The sequence below is a fragment of the Aspergillus chevalieri genome, chromosome 1 (genome assembly GCF_016861735.1).
Source record: "Aspergillus chevalieri M1 DNA, chromosome 1, nearly complete sequence".
Taxonomy (NCBI): Eukaryota; Fungi; Ascomycota; class Eurotiomycetes; order Eurotiales; family Aspergillaceae; genus Aspergillus; species Aspergillus chevalieri.
In genome coordinates, this window is record NC_057362.1 from 2,285,729 (window position 1) to 2,306,058 (window position 20,330).

General features: G+C 51.4%; 5 protein-coding genes across 5 annotated transcripts; 3 read left to right on the forward strand and 2 right to left on the reverse strand.

The window, feature by feature from the left end:
• Window positions 1-255: 255 nt before the first annotated feature.
• Window positions 256-4,080, forward strand: ACHE_10830S (uncharacterized protein; the record flags this gene model as incomplete). Its single annotated transcript, XM_043283631.1, has 4 exons — window positions 256-912; window positions 986-2,257; window positions 2,323-2,997; window positions 3,403-4,080. 4 exons carry the CDS (start codon window positions 256-258, stop codon window positions 4,078-4,080), a joined length of 3,282 nt encoding a protein of 1,093 aa, XP_043131950.1.
• Window positions 4,081-6,298: 2,218 nt separating this feature from the next.
• On the forward strand, window positions 6,299-8,645 carry ACHE_10831S (SET domain protein; the record flags this gene model as incomplete). Its single annotated transcript, XM_043283642.1, has 4 exons — window positions 6,299-6,336; window positions 6,473-7,033; window positions 7,086-7,342; window positions 7,396-8,645. 4 exons carry the CDS (start codon window positions 6,299-6,301, stop codon window positions 8,643-8,645), a joined length of 2,106 nt encoding a protein of 701 aa, XP_043131951.1.
• Window positions 8,646-8,935: 290 nt separating this feature from the next.
• NDH51 (NADH-quinone oxidoreductase subunit NuoF) lies at window positions 8,936-10,593 on the forward strand (the record flags this gene model as incomplete). Its single annotated transcript, XM_043283653.1, has 3 exons — window positions 8,936-9,193; window positions 9,301-9,372; window positions 9,433-10,593. The coding sequence occupies 3 exons, from the start codon at window positions 8,936-8,938 to the stop codon at window positions 10,591-10,593; spliced, it is 1,491 nt and encodes a 496-aa protein (XP_043131952.1).
• A 320-nt stretch (window positions 10,594-10,913) lies between these two features.
• On the reverse strand, window positions 10,914-12,741 carry ACHE_10833A (putative MFS transporter; the record flags this gene model as incomplete). Its single annotated transcript, XM_043283664.1, has 2 exons — window positions 10,914-11,556; window positions 11,606-12,741. 2 exons carry the CDS (start codon window positions 12,739-12,741, stop codon window positions 10,914-10,916), a joined length of 1,779 nt encoding a protein of 592 aa, XP_043131953.1.
• A 649-nt stretch (window positions 12,742-13,390) lies between these two features.
• Window positions 13,391-20,272, reverse strand: ACHE_10834A (nucleoporin family protein; the record flags this gene model as incomplete). Its single annotated transcript, XM_043283675.1, has 5 exons — window positions 13,391-13,504; window positions 13,563-15,236; window positions 15,285-15,518; window positions 15,676-19,451; window positions 20,182-20,272. The coding sequence occupies 5 exons, from the start codon at window positions 20,270-20,272 to the stop codon at window positions 13,391-13,393; spliced, it is 5,889 nt and encodes a 1,962-aa protein (XP_043131954.1).
• Between the last annotated feature and the right edge of the window lie 58 nt (window positions 20,273-20,330).

Sequence of the window (20,330 nt, forward strand, 5' to 3'; positions counted from 1 at the left end):
TTTCCCGCTTACGATCCACTATCTCCCCTCTCCCCTCTTCTTCAATTATAACAACGAGCCAAATTCATCTCCTTCCGTCACAGGAGGATTTAGAACCAGGTGCCCTTTGTCGCCTTGTACCATATAGATCTCTGTTACGATATCCTCCGGAGACGAGGAAAGCGATAAACACCAACAAAAGTGCTTGCGATACCCCGTTTTTCTTTTCATTTTCGTCGCATTTCTGCCCTTTCGTCCTAATTATATAATTCCAACATGTTTTGGCGGTTTGGTGGATACGCCGGTATCTCCACCATCGATGCCCTGCTCGATAAGCCGGATGTGTCCCTGGAAGAACTCTTGGACGAGTCGGAGGTGATCCAGGAATTGAACCAAAATAATAACAAGCTCATCGAGTATTTACGAGAGGATAATGTCTTGAAACGGCTCATGGACTATGTGATCGCACCGAGTCTGGTAAACGACGATGATGACGCGGACGAACTTGACGACAGCAACGTTGGCGAGGAAGAAAAAAAGAAGACGACCGATCCGCTCAAGGAGGCACTAGATCCGGAGGACTTGGAAAGGGCGGAGAACAACCGCCTTAGACATGCCTATGTTGCATGCGAGCTTCTTTCGACGCCGACATGGTCGATAATCGAATCCATTATGCTGAATCAGGAGCACCTGCGGGATTTCTGGGGCTTTCTGAGGAGGCCTCCGTCTTTGGATCCTCTCCAAGCAAGTTATTTCACGAAGGTTAACGAGACTATGTTCGATCGCAAGACCGAGGATATGCTGGAATTCTTCAAATCCCTTGATGGGATCCTGCCTGCGATTCTTCAGCATATTGACAACCCGATGGTCATGGATCTGTTGCTGAAGATCATCAGTTTGGAAAAGACTGAAGGTGGTCAGGGAATTGTGGACGTGAGTGCCCCCCCCCAACCTTTCACGGGTATTGATAATGAAATCCGAAACTGACCCGATTTCCCCTTCATAGTGGCTGAAAGCTCAAGGCTTGATTCCGACTCTTCTTTCCTTTCTCTCCCCCGAATATCCCGCGACTGTTCAAACTTCTTCTGGTGACTTCATTAAGGCCATCATCACTATCTCCGCCAACGCAATTCAGAACGACGATTCGTGTATCGGTCCCAATAGCTTGACGAGGGAATTAGTATCTGCACCGTGCGTGGAGAGTTTGATAAATTCGATGCTGCAAGGTGGAAATCCTCTAACGGTGGGCGTGGGAATAATTATCGAGGTTATTCGGAAGAACAACTCTGATTATGACCCGCCTGGTATCAACGCCCCTGGTACAATACCGACGACATATGACCCCATTTATCTCGGCACGCTTCTTCGAATATTTGGCCAGCGCATCCCAAATTTCATGGCATTGCTCAACAGCTCGAAACATACTGTCAACGAAGGCGGACAGGTGAAGAGGGTGGAGAGAGTAGATCTCACTTCTCCTTGGGGCGCCAAAGTTGAGCCGCTGGGCTTCGACCGGTTCAAAACCTGCGAATTGATGGCCGAATTATTACACTGCAGTAATATGGGTCTTTTGAACCAACCTGGAAGCGAGCACTATATCCGGGAAAGGGATGCTGAGCGTGAACGGCTCGTTCGGGAAGGCGCTCTTCACGTGCATGGAGAAGGGTTTTCCAGCGTTGATTTCAATGATTCCTCCGATTTTGTCAACGGGTCATCCGTTCTTGGTTCGGGGTCGCCGGAGGATGTGAAGACACTCGAAGTCACGAATGCCGGCGAGGAGGAGGGCTTTGAAGATGTCTCTGCATCAAGCATTCTCGTCAACAATGTGCAAGATGCTGCCAGCAGCCAAGAAACGAAGAACGAACCGGCAGCTTCAGAGCCAGCGCGTCCAATGTCACCCACCGCATCCGGTCTTACTGAACAAATGGGTGATATCAAGCTTGAAGGCGAACAAGGCTCGAAAGAACCTACCGCTGAGGACCGAACATCAGCGAAGCGAGAGACCCAGGAGCCAAAGGAACAAGAGCCGGCTTCTGCGCCAATGTCTTCGAATCCGGACGATGTCCCAGCTCCTCTCTTTGCCTCTAAGCAGCAAGAAGGGCCTTCAACTGCTGGCGAGACCGAGCCGCCTGCTGAAAAGAACAAGGGTCAAAAGGATGAGAAGATTCCGGAACTGAAACTTCACCCGTTCGCTCAAGCTGATATAAACGGCCAACCCGTTGTTGGTGATTATCTTAAAATCATGTTTGTGGAGCATAAGGTGGTGCCGACTATTTTGGTATGTATACCTGCACTTGTACTGCGGCGATTGAATGGAAATAGCTGACTTTGATCGTGTTGCAGGGCTTCTTTTTCCGGTTTCCTTGGAACAACTTCCTTCACAATGTGGTTTACGATGTTGTTCAACAAGTATTCAACGGTCATATGGACCGTGGATACAACCGAGTATTGGCCATTGACGTTTTCGAGACCGGGCGGATCTCGCAACAGATCTACGAAGGTCAAAAGCGAAATGACGAAGTGCAGCAAGCCAAGCGGATCCGACTTGGCTACATGGGCCACTTGACTCTCATCGCGGAGGAAGTTGTTAAGTTCACTGAGCGGCATCCACCCGAGTTACTCTCTCCCGCGGTCATGGAATACGTACTAAATCCCGACTGGATTGATTACGTTGAGCAAACCTTGTCTGAGACAAGAGAACGTGACAACGCTATTCTTGGTGGAGTACGGCCGGACATGACTATCGGGCAACGACAGTCCATGCTCGGCCAAGGCCAAGGTTTCGGTGGTTCGTCGGCCCTTGCTGAAGCCGGCTTGAATGGCGGAGTCAATGTGTCCGACTTCCAGGGCTTCGATATGAGCCAGGGAAGCGCCTCTGGTGGAGCCTTTGGTCTTGCAGGTGGCGGCGGCCATTCTCTTCTGAGCGGCTTCGGAAGCTCGAGTGATGAAGACGAAGACATGGAGGACCAAGATGACCGGAATACTAGCCATGAGTCTGCTGAGGGCGGAGGCGAAAATGTGGGTAACTATTATTCCTTTTCTGACGTTGATATGCGTGATTCGTAACAGCCTTGCATATGCATACCCTTTGTTTGGTTTATATCTCCTTATCTCACCATTGTGTGTATATTTCATTTTGGAGACTGGAGGATTTGCATGATGGTTACAGGAATGATGGAGGTCTCTGAAAGGACCATATACATAGGGCGTCTTATTAGCAGCGCTTCGCATTCATATATGAGGCCATCCGGAACCTCCTTCATTTTCCTGAAATCATGGTATATTCTATTTGGTTCCCAACCACTCAATCACCCTCTGGGTTTCTCTTAGCGCCATATGGTTCCTGGGGCATGAATGTTTTTTTCTTGCTTTCCCGACTTTCTTTGCTATTGCCATCATTCCAGGAGCTGACGTTTATTACAGTCATCTGAGAACTCCACAAGTCAGCCTATTCCTATTCTCCCTCCGCCTCCGGCACCTCTGAGCACAGGCCCTTCTCGTGCTCGACGACAACTCGCCGCTCGGCTGGCAGCACAGAAGCAGCAAGCGGCAGAAGATGCCGAGAACGAAGGAGAAGAGGATAGATCGAACGATAACGGTAATGAGAACACGGACACTCAATGGCCAAGCAACCCATTCGTGATTGCAGGGCTAGAGGATGACGGCAATGACGATGACCAAAGCGCAGCATTCCCATCGGAAGATTTCAAAGACGAACCTTTCGCGTCACCCACTTTCCCAGATGCCCGCTTTAGCCCTCCTGACTCCTTCTCGACCAATTCATCCGATGATGACCGGCTCGAAGGCACACGGCGTAACGACCGCGCACCTCTCGAGGTCGACGATGACGATGATGAGATGGGCGAAATGGTGGGACCTTCTGTGGGATCCACGATGATGGATTCAGACGACGATGACGAGGCCATCATTAACGAGTCACTGGGATATCCGAATCGATACCAGAACTTCCGGCGGCCACGCATTGGAACTTCACCATTTGGCGACAATGACGAGCAGAATGACAGTAGTGACGGCGAGGATGAAGGCTTAGTTGAGATCCTAGTACCAGGACGGAAAAACTCGACATCTCCCCAAACCTAAACTTCTGCGCCGGTAGTTTCTGTCTTTACTTCGGTGGTTTACGTGCTATCATGATATGACCTGTACACTAAATGCACACTACGTTGTAAATATTTCGTCTTCTGTGGTGTGATGGTATTTGCATGCTTGGTTTCGATGGAAGGGATTGTTATTGGGTCCATTTATTTAGATCTGGGGTGGCATATGTATGTTCTGTTTTATGTTGGATGGCATCTGGATGGCATCATGGCAATTATAGTTTTCATGTTCGATGTTCAAGCCCTGGAAAGTATCTATTCCGTTTAGTCTGATTCGTATTCTTTGCTTGACCTTTTGAGCCATTAGGAGCGTGTTGCCCTAAACCACTAGGTTGGCACACACTAATCAAAGCTATATAGCAACCACCTGGCTTATAAACGATGCATTAGCAATGAGAAAGAACCCTTGATTCTCATCATTCAACGTGTCCAGCTCTGGGAAAATCTCATGACCCATCATGATGAAATAAATGGCAGATCCGAATGCAAAGAACCAAGCTTCTCATCCGTGTCGTTATCCACCCGAGGCAAGTGCGACCTCGTATCCCCTCTTGAAAGCTCGTCCAGTAATATTTTTTCACCATCGTCGGACATCAGTGTTCCCTGGCAGTCAGAAAGCAAGAGATCAAGATTCTCATCAAGCAATAAGTTTCTAAGAGCTACACCAGTAGATAACATGGTCTTATGTATGTGCTCGGTCGCTTCAGCCGCCTGCCTGCACCATCGTAGTCTCTGGTCAAGCGAAATAACGGCGTGGTTGGTCACCTTCAAGGTTCGGGTATTTCATCATGATTGTCGATTCGTCTACAATGCCGATGTAATTAAAGGCACTATGGTTAATGATTTTTTTAGAGGCCCGGAGGATAAAAATTATGAAATCTGATGGCTTCGATGACGTTGGAGGCTGGTTGACTGCTTTCTATATCTATTGGTGCGGTCATGTCGTCCAATTCATATATAAGCAATCTCTCAATGGCATGCAGTGGGATGGATTTACTTTTTCACTAGTTGTTGGCTTCAGCTCAGAAGACACATCTTGATCCTTTGAGCGACTTGCTGACCGTTTCCAACCACGCAAGATCCTGGACACAGCATTGAATGGGTGGCGAATGGCTCGTACAACGGGGAGTTTGGAGCATGATGGCATTGTGTAGATGAAGTAACTCTCGAATGTCTTGACATGTGAGGATGTGGGGGAGATAGTTGCTGCGAGAGGAGAACCAGGGGGCGCTGTATTCTCGAGACAAAGACAAGATACGTGATATGATGTGGCTGATCGGGAGACCACTGCAGGGATATCAAAAGATAGCTGATCAGGCGGCCTTTCTTGCACATACATGAGCCAATGACAATGCATTCCAGAAAGCTCTCTGTCTTTAGGGATTCCCAGCAAAGTGACAGAGCTGGGACGGGTCAGATTCGAATAACATGCTGCCGGACGGAAACTCGTCTAACGCTTGTTTCATGTAGAAAACTAAGACCCGCTCAAAAAACCTACATACGTTTTCCGGGATACGTTTTACGATCCCTATTCGACACGGGTCTTGCTCTCCAGGTTGTACAAGGCGTGGTTGGCCTGCATATGGCTGACAGAGTAGGATCAAAGCAGGTTGCTATAGATACTGACTGTTTCGCAGACAAGCTAGATGCATATGCTTCTCAGCTACTTCGATATGTTGTCAATATTACTGAGCACCGAAACCCCTTCATGCATTTAAGCAGTCTGGGCTGAAGCATACCCTTCTAAGAAGGCATCGAGTCCGTTGAAGCACCATGACAGGGAATTTGCCGCACATGTTGAATCAGCTAAGCATATCTATGTAGTATGACTCTTCTTGGGCGACAGAAGTGTGTCAAACTCGACCGAATTGAACGCACTGATCGCCTAGCCTAGGCTCATTTATGCTAAATTAAATGCAGAAAAGACAGACGAGTCTACATCGTCAGGAGCAATCAAAATAAATTGGCATAAGCCCTCAGGTAAAATTTGAATGTAGGAAATGAGGAATATTTTCACGCCGAAGTAAATGGATTGACGTTTATACTACAATAGAAAAAAAACTTCGAAAAAAGTGGGACGCCGCATTCATCATTGATCGGTTCTTTCTGCTGCCCCTCCATCATCTCAACGACCTTTTTGTGTCGCAACAGTGAAAAAAAGTCCCAATTTGGTTTTGAGGTGAAATGTCCATTGAGTGATTATGACAGATGAAACAAAACCAACGACGGATTCGTTGCAGTAAGTCGTTTCCCCCGCTATTTTCCCGGAATCGGGTTGGGGGTAGTATAAACTCGGAGGAACATGAAAAGGATTAATGGATGATAATCATTTCGATTATATTGATACTTTATGCTCCAAGCTAATCTATTCCTAGACCCAACGAAGACCCCTTAGAAACATACACCTTGCTTCTCCAATGGATGGCCAAACAAGATGGTCACCTCCACGAGAGCATTCAAATAGCCAGAGATGACGCCCGAGGGGTCCATCTACGAGTCCGGAAGGACTGGCAAGATCGCATCCCCAAGGAAACTCGTATCATCAAGACTCCTCTTTCGTCTACTATGTCGTATTTCAACGCCATTGACTACCGGCCCACCGGAGAAGGTGATGCGTCCACTTTCTCTGCGCATGGCGTGCACCTCCCGCGGGAGTTTATAGATGCCGTTGGACCAGAGGAAACATCTGTGTTTTTTTTGATGGGCCAGTATCTGCTGAGTGCGGAGGGGTATTGGGCTCCGTATATTCGGACGTTGCCGCAGCCGGGGGCGCTAACGACGCCGTTGTACTATGAGGGGGATGATCTGGAGTGGTTGAATGGGACGAGCTTACTGGGGGCAAAACAGCAGAAGATGAAGTTGTTCAAGGATAAGTATGAGCATGGTATGGGGGAGTTACGAAAAGTGGGATTTGAAGATGTGGAACGGTATACATGGTGAGTTATGGTGCATGTGTCGAAAATTGGTTGTAAGGCTTATTGTCCATAGGGACCTGTATCTTTGGGCCTCGACTATCTTTGTCTCGCGTGCGTTCTCGTCCAAGGTGCTGTCGGAAGCAATTCCCGATGAAACCCTATCCGAGGAAGTGTCGGTCCTTTTGCCGTTTATTGATATTCTGAACCATCGTCCTCTGGCCAAGGTTGAATGGCGTGCCGGTGACAATGATGTCTTCTTCCTGACTTTGGAAAATGTGGCTGCCGGTGAGGAGATTGCAAACAACTATGGACCACGGAACAATGAGCAGTGTGAGTACTTTCGGTATGAACTACTTCAAGAATGCCCCGACTGATGGTTACAGTGATGGTGAACTACGGCTTCTGCTTGAGCAATAATCCGTGCGACTATCGTATCGTTAGTCTACGAGCACCGCCAGGGAGCCCGTTGTATGAAGCCAAACTTGAGCAACGACAGCTGTATCCGGAGGTGGCAAAGGAAGCAGACGATCCATACTACGTCTTCAACATCTTCTACCCTCTGCTTGCCCCTGATACGCCTATGGAGCATTCTATCTTCTCGCCTGCGCTTTTCAACGCCGTCTCCGTTCTGGCCGCAAACGACCGGGAACTCGAGTCGCTTGAGATCTCCGAACAAGGCATCCGGATCCCTAATCAATATGGAACCTCGCGCACGATACTCGCAGCACTCAGCCAGATCATCATCGAGCTGATTACACATGTGGTCAAACTAAAAGCTTCCGCAGATGACTTGGAAGAACCGAAGAACATCAAGCAAACTCACGGCAAAATATACCGCGATAGTCAGATAATGCTCTCTGAGACTGCCTTGGTCATCGCTGCATGGTCCCTTAACCGCGCGCAACAGCATGGCTACACTGGGGCCTGGGAACAGACAAAGAATATTCTCAGTGCCCACATGGCCCGTGTGCCTGTTGGCAAATTCTCCGAAGAAATTGTGTCTCGCATCTGCGTGAGAATCCTAGAACGCCCGTCGATTCTTACAGCCAACGGGGAGCTGTTTGCCCTTAACGATTTGTTTAACGCCCTTCCAGACAAGATGCGGCAACCGTGCACATCATCCCTTAAAACCATCTTGACAACTACAGAACGGGCAATTCCGATGCTGAGAGGGAGCGGCGAGTCATCACCCTTTGTTTTCCCGATTTTCGTCTGCTTTATCACAGCGGTCTACCGCGCGGCTCCCGACACCTCCGAACTTTCCCCGCGTCTGGTAAGATGGGCTCGCTTCCTCCTCGAAAAGTATCCCCCGCCTCCCGATGACGTCGCTTGGATGCTCGAGGACGAAGACGATGAACAACTGGCCAGCTTGTTTGACGAAGAGGTGCTCGAGACGATGAGAACCCGGAATCAGGCGGTATTCGACGATCTAGCTGTGTTCACGGGAGACTGGAAGGGCAATAGTTGGTGGTTGTCTCCAAATTGGATCCGATGGGCGTGGATGTTGGTCGAGCAGGAATCAGTCCAAGCGCCCGATGACCCGTTGCAGATGTTGTCCGCGGGGGGCTCGGGACAGGTGATGCTGTCGACGGTATCGTATCTTTACATTCCGCAAGATGATTCTGCCCAGTAGAAACTGTATAGTAGCTGTCCTATCAGGAAAACAGCGTGATGAATAGAAATGCCAGAGAATAATCAAAGTTGTTTTGTCGAATCACAGCCGTTGCGTTGTTCATGCCAGCGGGCTTATTCAGCACCACGTGACCCACGGTGACCAATCAACAAGCGTCCAAAAGCGGATATTCAGCAAGCGCAAACTGAGGCTCAACGGCAGACCATCGCCAACTTCAACCTCTCTCGTCCTTCCTCCTCCACCTTTCCCCGCGCAAGCCATTGGGCGTGTCACATATCCCTGCCTCCACCATGATATCTCGAGCGGCGGCTCCTTCGTCCTCCCTCGCCAACCTCTCCTCCCGCTCCGTCCGAGCCCAGGGCACCGCTGTCCGTTCGTTCGCGACCGTCCAGGAGAACGCTCCCCCGGTACATCGTCATGGCGGTCTGAAGGACCAGGATCGGATATTCACAAACCTTTACGGTCACCATGGAGCGGATTTGAAGTCTGCGATGAAGTATGGGGATTGGTATCGGACCAAGGATATTGTTTTGAAGGGTCATGACTGGGTAAGCAAATCCCTCTGCCCGACGGTGCATTCAAAGACATTGGGGGTTATTCTGGGGCATTGAATGGAAACGGAAAACGTATGCTAATATGTGATTCACTTCTGCAGCTTATTGGAGAACTCAAGGCCTCCGGTCTTCGTGGTCGTGGTGGTGCCGGTTTCCCCTCGGGTTTGAAATACGTAAGTGGAGTGGACGCTTGGTATAAGGAAGAATATCCTAACCATGTGCGCGTGATATAGTCTTTCATGAACTTCAAGGACTGGGACAAGGACCCCCGACCCCGTTACCTTGTTGTCAACGCCGATGAGGGTGAACCCGGAACGTGCAAGGACCGTGAGATTATGCGGAAAGACCCCCAGAAGCTTATCGAAGGCTGCCTGGTCGTGGGGCGTGCCATGAACGCCAACGCTGCCTATATTTACATTCGCGGTGAATTCTACCATGAAGCCACCGTCCTCCAGCGCGCCATTAACGAGGCCTACCAGGCTGGCCTGATTGGAAAGAACGCCTGTGGCACCGGCTACGACTTCGACGTTTACATCCACCGTGGAATGGGTGCTTATATCTGTGGTGAAGAGACTTCGCTCATTGAGTCCATTGAGGGCAAGGCCGGCAAGCCCCGCTTGAAGCCTCCGTTCCCCGCTGCCGTCGGTGTTTTCGGATGCCCCAGTACCGTCACCAATGTCGAAACCGTTGCTGTCACCCCCACCATTATGCGTCGTGGACCTAGCTGGTTCTCGTCGTTCGGCCGTGAGCGTAACGCTGGTACGAAGCTGTTCTGTATCTCGGGCAATGTCAACAACCCCTGTACCGTTGAGGAGGAGATGTCCATCCCTCTGCGTGAGCTTATCGAGAAGCACTGCGGTGGTGTGCGTGGTGGCTGGGACAACCTGCTTGCCGTCATTCCCGGTGGATCGTCCACTCCTGTTATCCCCAAGTCTGTCTGTGATGATCAACTCATGGACTTCGACGCCCTGAAGGACTCCCAGACCGGTCTGGGTACCGCTGCCGTTGTTGTCATGGACAAGAGCACTGACATTGTCCGCGCCATCGGTCGTCTGTCGAGCTTCTACAAGCACGAGTCTTGCGGTCAGTGCACGCCCTGCCGTGAGGGAAGCAAGTGGACTTTGCAGATGATGCAGCGCCTCGAGTCCGGCAAGGCCAAGGAACGCGAGATCGACATGCTCCAGGAGTTGACCAAGCAGGTCGAGGGTCACACAATCTGTGCCCTTGGTGAGGCTTTCGCCTGGCCCATCCAGGGTCTCATCCGTCACTTCCGTCCCGAAATCGAGGCTAGAATCCAGGAGTACCAGAAGGAGCTTAATGGTGCTCAGCCTTATGCCGGTGGCTGGGGCCCTAACAGCAGGGCTGAGGGCAAGTTGATTTCGCCTGGCATGTAAAATATTTCCCCCTTATATTGAATGAAAGGAAAAAAAAAAAAAGAAAGATGGAAGTGCATTTTCATAAAGATAAAGTATATGGGCAGGAATAGGCGTGTTTTGCCCTTTAAATTTACTTTTTTTATTCCTTGTCTGTTTAGGTTCGTTCATGTACAGTCAGTTCTCTGGAGCAATTTATATTTCTTTTGTTATGCCTGGCCTTGTAGATTTATTTAGATATGCTCTAATCTGCGTGATTTGAAAGACGTTGTGATTCATGTCTATCATACGTCCAAACCATCAAACTGCTATTACTAGAAAATCCAAGCAATATCACTCTTTCAAGAATTACCATTGCCAGAACCAGTCCCGTTCTGCTGCCGTTCTTCCAGCTCCTCCCCCTTCTGCTTCTTCTCTTCCTCCTTCCTCTCTTTCTCCTCCCTCTTCTTCTCCATCTTCACACGCCTCTGCTCCCGCCACTCCATCCCATACTTGCCCTCCAACAGCACGAACCCTAACCCAACCGCCATGACCAACCCCAAAAACGTAAAACACCATCCCCCACCCATTCCGTTAAGCATCTGATCAATCAACGCCGCGCCCACAGCTCCCAGCCAACACCGAACCAAATTATTCGCCGCAGACGCTGTGGCAGACCGATCTGGAAATAGATCCACGATCAGAGTGTTGAGCGTGTTAAGTGCAGCAACGAAGCAGAACCCGATGATGAACTGCAGGATTAGAGGCGCCACGAGCGGTGCGCGCCGTTGTAGAACCCAGCCGTAGGGGAGGTAAGTAAGAATACCGACGGACATTAACGGGAAGAAGGTCTGGAGGCGGGTCTTTTCGATGGGGAAAGTGCGGATGTCATCGCCTTTTTTGCGGTCGATGGGGAAGCCCAGGCGGGTTGCTGTGCGGCGGTAGTTCCAGTCGAGGAGTCTGCCGTTGAGGATGGCGGCAAGGCAGGCGCTGGTTCCGAGGGGGCTGTCCCTGTTAGCGTTCGAATAGTGACCGGAGAGGGAAGGGGACTTACAGAAAACATAAACCAATTTGAAGATCATTAAACCCATATATCTTCGTGAAAATATTGGGCGTGCTGGTCAACAGCGCAATATTCGCGAACATCACCGTGCCAATAAACGAGATGATAATCAACGCATCCTTCTCCAGTAGGATTGCGAACGTCTCCAATGGATTCGGAAACTTAAGCTTTCTCGTATGACTCGCACTGTTGCTCAGCACCAATTGTTGCGCTTCATGTTCCTCTCGCTCTTCAGCCGACATTTTCTTCACTCGACGACGCTCAGCAAGGTATTGGATCAGCGACATCCTCCACCACTCTTTCGGGGGCACGTTGCCATTCCCAACAATCCTGCGTGCGGTCTCGGGCATTGTGATGGTGAAGACGACCAAATATCCACCGCTGATAATTACTAGGAACCAGAATACGCTGCGCCAGCCAAGGAACTTCGCCAGAATACCTCCGATAACAGGGCCTAGGGCTGGTGCTACCATGACACCTGCTGCCATGGGGCCAACGAACCGACCTCGTTCGGATGGAGTAGCGATATCTGACACGACACCATATCCGAATGACACTGTGCCACTACTCCCTGCACTCTGGAGACAACGCAGCACCAGCAATGCCGCAAAACTGTCCTGCACTGCCAGCCCTATATTTGCTGCGGTGTAGATGACAAATGCCAATATGTACGCAGGTCGTCGACCACCAGAATCCGCAAACGTACCCATAAAACTCGGTGCCAAACCCTGCAGGATCATGTACGTCGTCACCGTAAGATTAACAAGTGCCGTAGTCAGATGGTAGTTCCCGACGAGGGTTGGCATGACTGGGTAATAGATCTGGCCGGACAGAGGCGAGAAAAAGGAAGCCATGGAGATCATTGCAATGATGAAACGTTTCTCATTTTTGGTGAAAGCTGAATGGACTGTTGTCTGCTCGTCTGGGGACTGTGCTTCGAGGGCTGAGAAATCTTTGTCTGCCTGGTCTCTATCACATTTGCCGTCATTGTCACTTCCACGTTGGTCCTGGCTTGATCGGCCGTCGGTTTTGCATTCGATGACATCTGGGGCGGTGTCCTTGATCGTGTGAGAGGTAGACAGCGAGGCCATGGTGCTTTCTGACTCTTTACGCCGTTCGTTCTCCATCGTTGCTCCCGCTAGTGGTCTGAAGGAAGGGGAAGCGGCGTCAGTCAGGGAGAGTAAGAACAAGGGAACACAGAAGCTCAGACGAAGACAAGGAATCCCACCTACCGTGACCTCCGAGGATAGACGACTCGAGGCGCAGTCCAACAAGTTGACTTTAGATTAGGCGGATAGAAGCGTTGGAGATGAAGACGATAACTCAACGCTGACTATCAGCAGTGATGCAACGCGGGAATGAAAGAGGAGAATGGGATTCTGTGATGCACAAGAAAAGAAGCGTCTTCACATGCTGTGTAATGCGAAAATGCCTCTGTATACATATTCTTCCCGGTACCGGCATGACTCTTGGAGAAGGTGCCAATGAGAAACTCTCCGGGGCCGGGATGCGGTGCCTGGACCGGCATTGGGGGTCTAGAATCGAGTAGTGAATGAGATCAGAGTTATTCAATTATCATTGTCTATCTAAACCTTAGGCACCAACCAGGAAAGGAAACAGAACCGTATCGATTACACACTGGTAGATAACGCAAGTTATCATCGATCGTACCAACACACAAGAAATAATAAGCAAACATTTTCATAATACAGGCGTCTCTTCTCTGTTCCCCTTCCCTCTGACTAGTATCTTTTGTCTTTTCTTTTTTTTCCCCTTCTAGTAGCCACCGGCCATGATCACGCTATAATATCGACGGCTCATGTCTGCGGTTTGCATAACGCGCGCATCGCCAGTAAGCGGCAGGCTGAGGACGGAAGACAATTCGACAGCCTGAGAACTCGTTAGCAACCTTATCAGGAAAGCTGGAATCAAAGGAGAAGGCACTCACATTGGCGTCCTCCTGAGCGGTCCAACCGGCAACAGCACGGCTCATCTCTTTAAATGCAACCCGTTCCTCCAATCCTTCCACACTTGATCCCTTTCCAACCTTCTCACCCATAGTGACCAATGCGTTTACCAGACGGTTCAACCGAGCTGGATCCCGCTTACCACCCTTGGCCGTAGCGAGACGCAGGAAGTTCTCATAAACACCTCCACCACTAGCCCATCCTCTGACCTTGCGCTCCGGTCCATCGCCAAAGCCAGAAATCAACGTCTCCAAAGTCGCATAGTCTCCTTCAATTACCGCAGTAGGACCCACGATGCGGCAGAAAGTGGCATGTGCATCGTTCCAGTTCTTGCCGCGGATCAAACAGTCGACCTCCCGGGCAGCGTCACCAGCATCACGAGCACACAGGGCCTTAGCAACCCAGATCCAAGCCTCGGGAATCTGCAGCTCGTTGGAGAGGTACTGCCAGGCAGCATCCAGAGAACCATCCGCCGTAACAGGGTCGGGAAGTTGCGGGGCGAACCGTGCCAGGGTTTCCTTGATGGCACGTTCGCGGTCGGACGGCCGAGAAAGATGCAGCAGGACAAACATAGCGTTCTCCAACTGTCCACCAACACTGAGTTCCCATGCGTAGTCCCAGGCCAACTGGTCTGCCTGCGTGGTGTTGACCTTGAAGTGTTGGTTCTGACCCACGGCGGCTGTGAGCAATTGATACAGCTGGAAAGACAACCGGTTGGACAATCGGTCTCCCGAGACAGACTCGGGCAGCAGAGCAGCCGGGAACTCGAGCGCGGAGAGACTGTCACCCTTCGTAGTGCCGGTGAGTACAGAGTAGACCTTGATCAGAACCCAGAGCGGAGATTCCCGACCAAGCGAATCGGGCGTTGTGTGGATCACTCCCGCATCATCGAAATGAGAGGGGCACGGGTGAGCAGGCTCGCCCCCGACGCTCAATTCGTCAAGGAACTTGGACACAGCGACCTCGAGGGGCTCATCTTCAGTAATGGAGTACCAAAGACGGAGACCAAATGCCTGGAACCAATCAAGCTCAAACCGCTCGGTAAACGTAAACGTAGAAGTGCGGTCCTCCAGGGCACCGTTCGATTTACCCTCACTGCGGAGAGCATTACCAGCAAGCAATTCGTAGAGCGCACGGACAGGCTCGCTCATTTCCGAGTATACGTTGTGTTGACGCCACATTTCAACCTGCTGGGCCATATCTGCACGAGTCGTAGGGTCACGACCGATCTGTGCAATCAAGGTGGCCAGACGGAAATCCTGATTCGCCATCAGGACCTTGCAAGCCTCCTCGATCCGGTGCGCGCTCAGCAAATACAGAGCACGCTCCTCAGGCGAAGAAGCACGTTCCAAATCACGCACAAGCTTTTGGCTAACAAGACCCTCCCACAAGCGACTAAGTCGATCTTTCTTGATACGAGCAGCATACTTGGACCGAAGTTGAACGGGCACCGATGCGGAGAGATCATCCTCGATGTCTTCGTTGAACAGCACGTTGGCCAGTTGCCAGACAAGTCGCTCGCTATCGGATTGTGCCGAGACGGAGGAAATCTGGGTGAACCGTCGGAAATCAGCCTGGGGCAGACGGGCGAAGGGAATTCCGTCGACGCGATTGATAGTCGACTGGTGCTTTTGCGCGTTAAGCATATCACTAGACTGTGTACTGTCAGCTACAAATTCCAGCTAAGATGTGAATAGACCTGCCTCCGGAGTCTTGTTGTATGCCAAGACAATGACATCCCTGTTCTCGCTAGTAATAGGGATACCCTGCTCCCATCGTTCATCCTCAGCCTGAGTATCCTTCATCTCATTCTTGACCGTAATAAGGGAATCCATCGGACCCCACCGCGGCTTGAATGAGTGATGGAAAGCAATATCGTCACGACTCAACTCGTTCGATTCGCCAGCGAAGGTCTTTGGCTGTTTGTGATAGGGCCACTAGATAATAAGAAACAGTTTAGCTTATGATTCAACTATCTGTAGTGTATATAAAGTCATCCAACTTCTTAAATACATCATATTGTTACAGCAACATGCAAAGACAACAAATCGCAAATGAAATGGAAGATAAAAAGAAAAAAGGGGAAAATCAAACCTCAACACCAGTATATTGTACATTGTGGACCTTCAAAGGAGACTGAATTTGTTGCTTTCGTGGCTGTTGGAACAAAGAATTCATCAAATCAATGCTGGTCGCAAATCCCTTCGGTTGGACTTCCGCAGTCGACTTCTTGGTGGGTGTAGTGTCGTGCAAAGGTCGGTCGTTGAAAGCATTTCCTTGAATCTCACGAAGTGCATCACGATTCTGCTTTCTAGGGCTGATTGTTCGTTGCAGCTGTTCAGCCCAATCACCACTCAGATCAAGACGAGCCTTGGCTGGTGTGTTCCAAGGCTTAAGCGAGGGCTGATTCTCCATGTAACTGTCGGTGCTTGGAGAAGCCTGGCGCTCCACGGTGGGACGAAGGCTCGGAAAGGCGCCCGCCATATCCATTTCCTGGTCTTCATCCAATTCAACTTCTGATTCGCCAGATTGCTGGCTCACGGTGGCATCCTCTTTATAACCGCCTTCTTGCTCAGTAGTTGAACCCGTGGAGCTTTCCCCTAAAAAAGAACCCTCTTCTTCGCCATTAGCCGATTGTTGTTCTTCCTCCACCTCCATCTCCTGAACGCCAAACGCTCCGGGGACTATCTTGCGCTTCTTGAAATCGAATGTGTCATCGTCCACCCCGGCCACGGAACCAACAAACGAGTCATCAGTAGAGAAGGTGGATGTCACAGTCTGGTCGAAATTGGCGGTCGCCGGAGCCTTCGGAGTCGGAGTGTCAGGAGCCGCACTACTAACAGTGCTTTGGTTGAGGCCCTCACCTGCTTCTTCTTCGTCCTCGCTATCATAGTCGAGGCCATAGGTAGTGTAGTGAGGCACCCGGAAGACCCATGTTCCAGTTTCTGTCTCGTAGTCAACAAATTCGGCATTCACGACCTTCCTCAAGCGATCAATGTGCCTCTCGAAAAGGGGACCGCTGGTAACCGGAGACGGCGATTTCCTGTCACGACCACGGGGCCAGGAGTTCTCAATCCGGAGGGTCGATGGGACGTTAAGACCTTTGCCCATTGGGGGCTTGATGGCCTCATCAGGGTACACGGTGATCTTTCTCACGCTAATCTCCACAAGACCTCCGAAAATTTGGTCTAGGTCGACGGTTGTCAAGTCAACGGGTTCATCAAAGGTCACTTGACCACAGCGTTGGCGTCCGACAGTGAGGCCGACAAAGCTCTTGAGCTGCTCACGGGGCAATTTGCTGAGTTCAGCACGAGAAGGCTTCATCCAGTAATCACCGGGTTTAGGATCCGCACCAGGGGTGAATGAAAGTCTGGTTTCGCCATTCGCGGTGACGGATTGCTCTGCATCCTCTGGGACGGCCGGAAGTTCCTTGGCAGACTCTGTGCCATCAAAGGACTTAGCACTGCTGATTCCGTTCATGCTGCCACTCTTGCGGATGGAGCGCAGGAAACCAAGCTCCTCGGGGGTTGGTTCCGGGCTTTCAACCTCTGCTGCAACCAGCTCACCGCCAGAGCCATCAGGGGTCTTGGAGGCCGCAGAATCGAAACTAACTCTCTTCTTGCCCTTGTCGGTTGGCTGAGCGGAGTCCTCGCCATTCGTAATGGGAGCAGGCGAAGTGCTAGTGGGGCGAGCGAAGAGGTCGTTTCTCAAACTGCGGTCAATGGTAAGTCGCTTGAGACCACCACTGGACAAGCGGTTGGTGCCTTGGGAAAGAGCACCAGGAGACAGAACACTGTCCGTATCAGGGTCAAAGCTCTTGCGCAGGTTGCTAGTGGAGAAGCTCTTGCTGAAGCTGCGGTTGAAGCTACCGCCGTTGAGGCTTCCGCGCATGCTGCCACCAATAAGGCTGCCCCCAAGACCGTTGGGAGTGTTCGTGGAGCTAGAGGGAGACCCATAAGTGGAATAAGAGAAACCATATCCTCGCTTTGGCGGCGTGGCAAGACGGGTGGAAGCACTGGGAGTAATCTTATGAACAGGCAGAGGAGTCCGTTGCTTTTGCTTCATAGAGGAGGACAAAGGCGTAGCCAAGGGACCGGGGCTTGGGGCGCTTGGCCCGGGCAGGCCGGAGAAAATGGATTGGTTTCCGTAGGGATTGCCATCGAAAAGGGAAGCCTGCAAGCTACCTGGCGCTGGTTGCTGCGGCTGCTGTTGAGGTTGCTGGGAGGTACCAAACAGACTGCTCCCCAATCCGCCCGTCTGAGGCTGCTGGCTCTGAGTGTTACTAAACAGCGAACCGCCAGCACCCTGGGGCGCTGTAGTCTGGCCGCCGCCGCCGAATAAGGAGCTGCCCGTGCCAGTGTTACCACCAAACAAACTTGGCTTCTGTTGTTGCTGGTTCTGAGCAGCACCTCCACCGAATAAGCCACCACCTCCGGTTGACTGGTTTTGAGTGCTACCAAAGCCCCCGAATGGGCTAGCGCCGGTACCCGTGCCCGTAGTCGACGAGCCGAAGAGACCACCCGGCTTCTGCTGCTGCTGTTGTTGGGCGCCTCCTCCAAAAAGGCCTCCTCCAGTTCCAGTCTGCTGAGTTCCACCTCCGAAGAGCGAGCTACCGGCGTTTTGCTGTTGGGTTTGCTGGTTGTTCTGCCCAAAGAGGGACGAACCTGTCGTACCAGCACCACCTCCGAAGAGGCCACCGCCACCGGTGGAGGGTTGCTGTTGAGTGCCCGTGCCGAAGCCACCAGCACCACCGCCAAATAATCCTCCCTTGTTCTGAGTCTGATTCTGTGCGCCAAAGCCGCCGCCGCCAAAGGCACTAGTTCCAGTCTGCTGGGTGCCGCCAAATGGCGAAGCTGTAGCTGGAGTGCTTCCAAACGGGCTGGCTGTAGTAGTCTGCTGGTTACCGAAGCCGAAACCAGTGCCAGTGCCGGTTCCGGTGCCTCCAGTGGCTCCAACGCCAAATAAGGGCTTACTCTGCTGTTGCTGTTGGTTGTTGCCAAACAGCGAACTACCCGTGCCGGTGCCAGTTCCGAAGCCGCCGGTCCCAGTTCCCGCGGTGCTTCCGAAACCGCCAGTAGTAGAAGTGTTGTTGCCAAATATGCTTGGCTGGGAAGTCCCAGTGGTGGTACCTCCTCCGAACAGGGACGTTGCGGGCTTCTGTTGTTGACCGCCAAACAGGGAGCTGCCCGTATTTCCAAAGCCACCGGTGGTCTGGGTCTGAGTACCAAACGCAGGAGCACTGGTGCCGCCCCCGAATGGTGATGCGGCGGTGTTGCCAAAGCCCCCGGTGGGTTGTGCGCCAAAGCCGGACCCGCCAAACGCAGAGGTACCGAAAGCACCAGCTTGACCACTCCCATTTCCGAAACGACGACCTCCGTTGTAATCACCCAATCGCAACTCCTCGAAGGAGTACTTGTTGTAGGGTTGCATGAACGAAATGCTTTGGTAGTGGTTGGTCACATTGGAACTGTTGTCCTTCTCGGTAAAAGGGCTGAATGGAGTGCTGGCAGTACCATCGGACGGAGGAACAGGTTGGTTGAAGGCGGTTCCTGTTCCACCACCAAATCCACCAGTGGCACCCCCTGATGTTCCAAATCCACCACCTCCTGTGCCAAATCCACTTGTTCCGGTACCAAAGCCTCCACCGGTCTTGTTTCCAAATAGCCCACCGCCTGAGCTGCCGAAACCACCGCCAGTGTTGCTCGATCCGAAACCACTGCCGCCGCCACCAAACCCAGTACCTCCAGCGGTGGAGGTACCACTACCAAAGAGGCCTCCACCGGACGAGGTGCCAGTGCCCGTAGTGCCAAAGCCACCGGTGCGGTTTTGGCTTCCAAATAACGAATTGGATTGATTTTGCGTACCGAATCCTACAGGGAAACCGAACGTTAGTATCATCGACTTGTAATGTTTGCTTCGAAAAGAGGATTAGAAAGATAGAATGAAATAAGCGGATCCTTGGACACAGATCCCCGGCGGCCTATCCAATAGTTTTGTGGGTCGTAGTGTTGGTATCCCAAGGTTTCGAGAGGTTTGGAGATGTCGGCTTCCTCGGAAGCACATCGAGTATGAAGATAGCAGTCGTGTGAGCGCCACTCGGAGAGTCCATGTCGCAAAAAAACCCGTCGGAAAGAAAGAATCGTCAAGTTCATGGGGGTGTAGTCAACAAGCACATACCACCACCGGAACCGAAGCTACTGGAGGTATTCCCAAAAAGGCCACCGCCGGTACTACCAGTAGTACCGCCACCAAACGGGGAAGATGTGGATGATCCAAAGCCTAGATAACGGGGAAGATGCGGTCAGAGACTGTCATGAACCTGGGTTTTTCTTGGATGCTTTTGATTGTCGGTATGCCGCTGCGTGTCGCTCATTGTCGAAGGCATTTCATTCCGCGCTGGAGGATTTATTCGATTTTCTTTTGTTGTCTTGGAGCTTGCCTGTCCGGTCTCTCCGGCTGCAGATTGTGGCGAGTTCGACATCGAGGAGCACCAGCATATATTTTCGATGTGTCTCAAGGAGCGCGCAAAGTAGGAAGAAAACAAAGGGGGCAAAACGGGAAGTAAATGAACGGGGTTGCGCAGCAAGTGAAGAAACCTACCTCCACCGGTACTCGTTCCTCCAAATCCTGAGCCCGTGCCAAAGCCGGAGCTCTGGTTATTCTGACCGAATCCTCCGAATCCGAAAGACATGTTTGCTTCGTCGTAGTTGTTCGTTCAGATTATGGATTCATCCGTTCGCAGGTTCGAG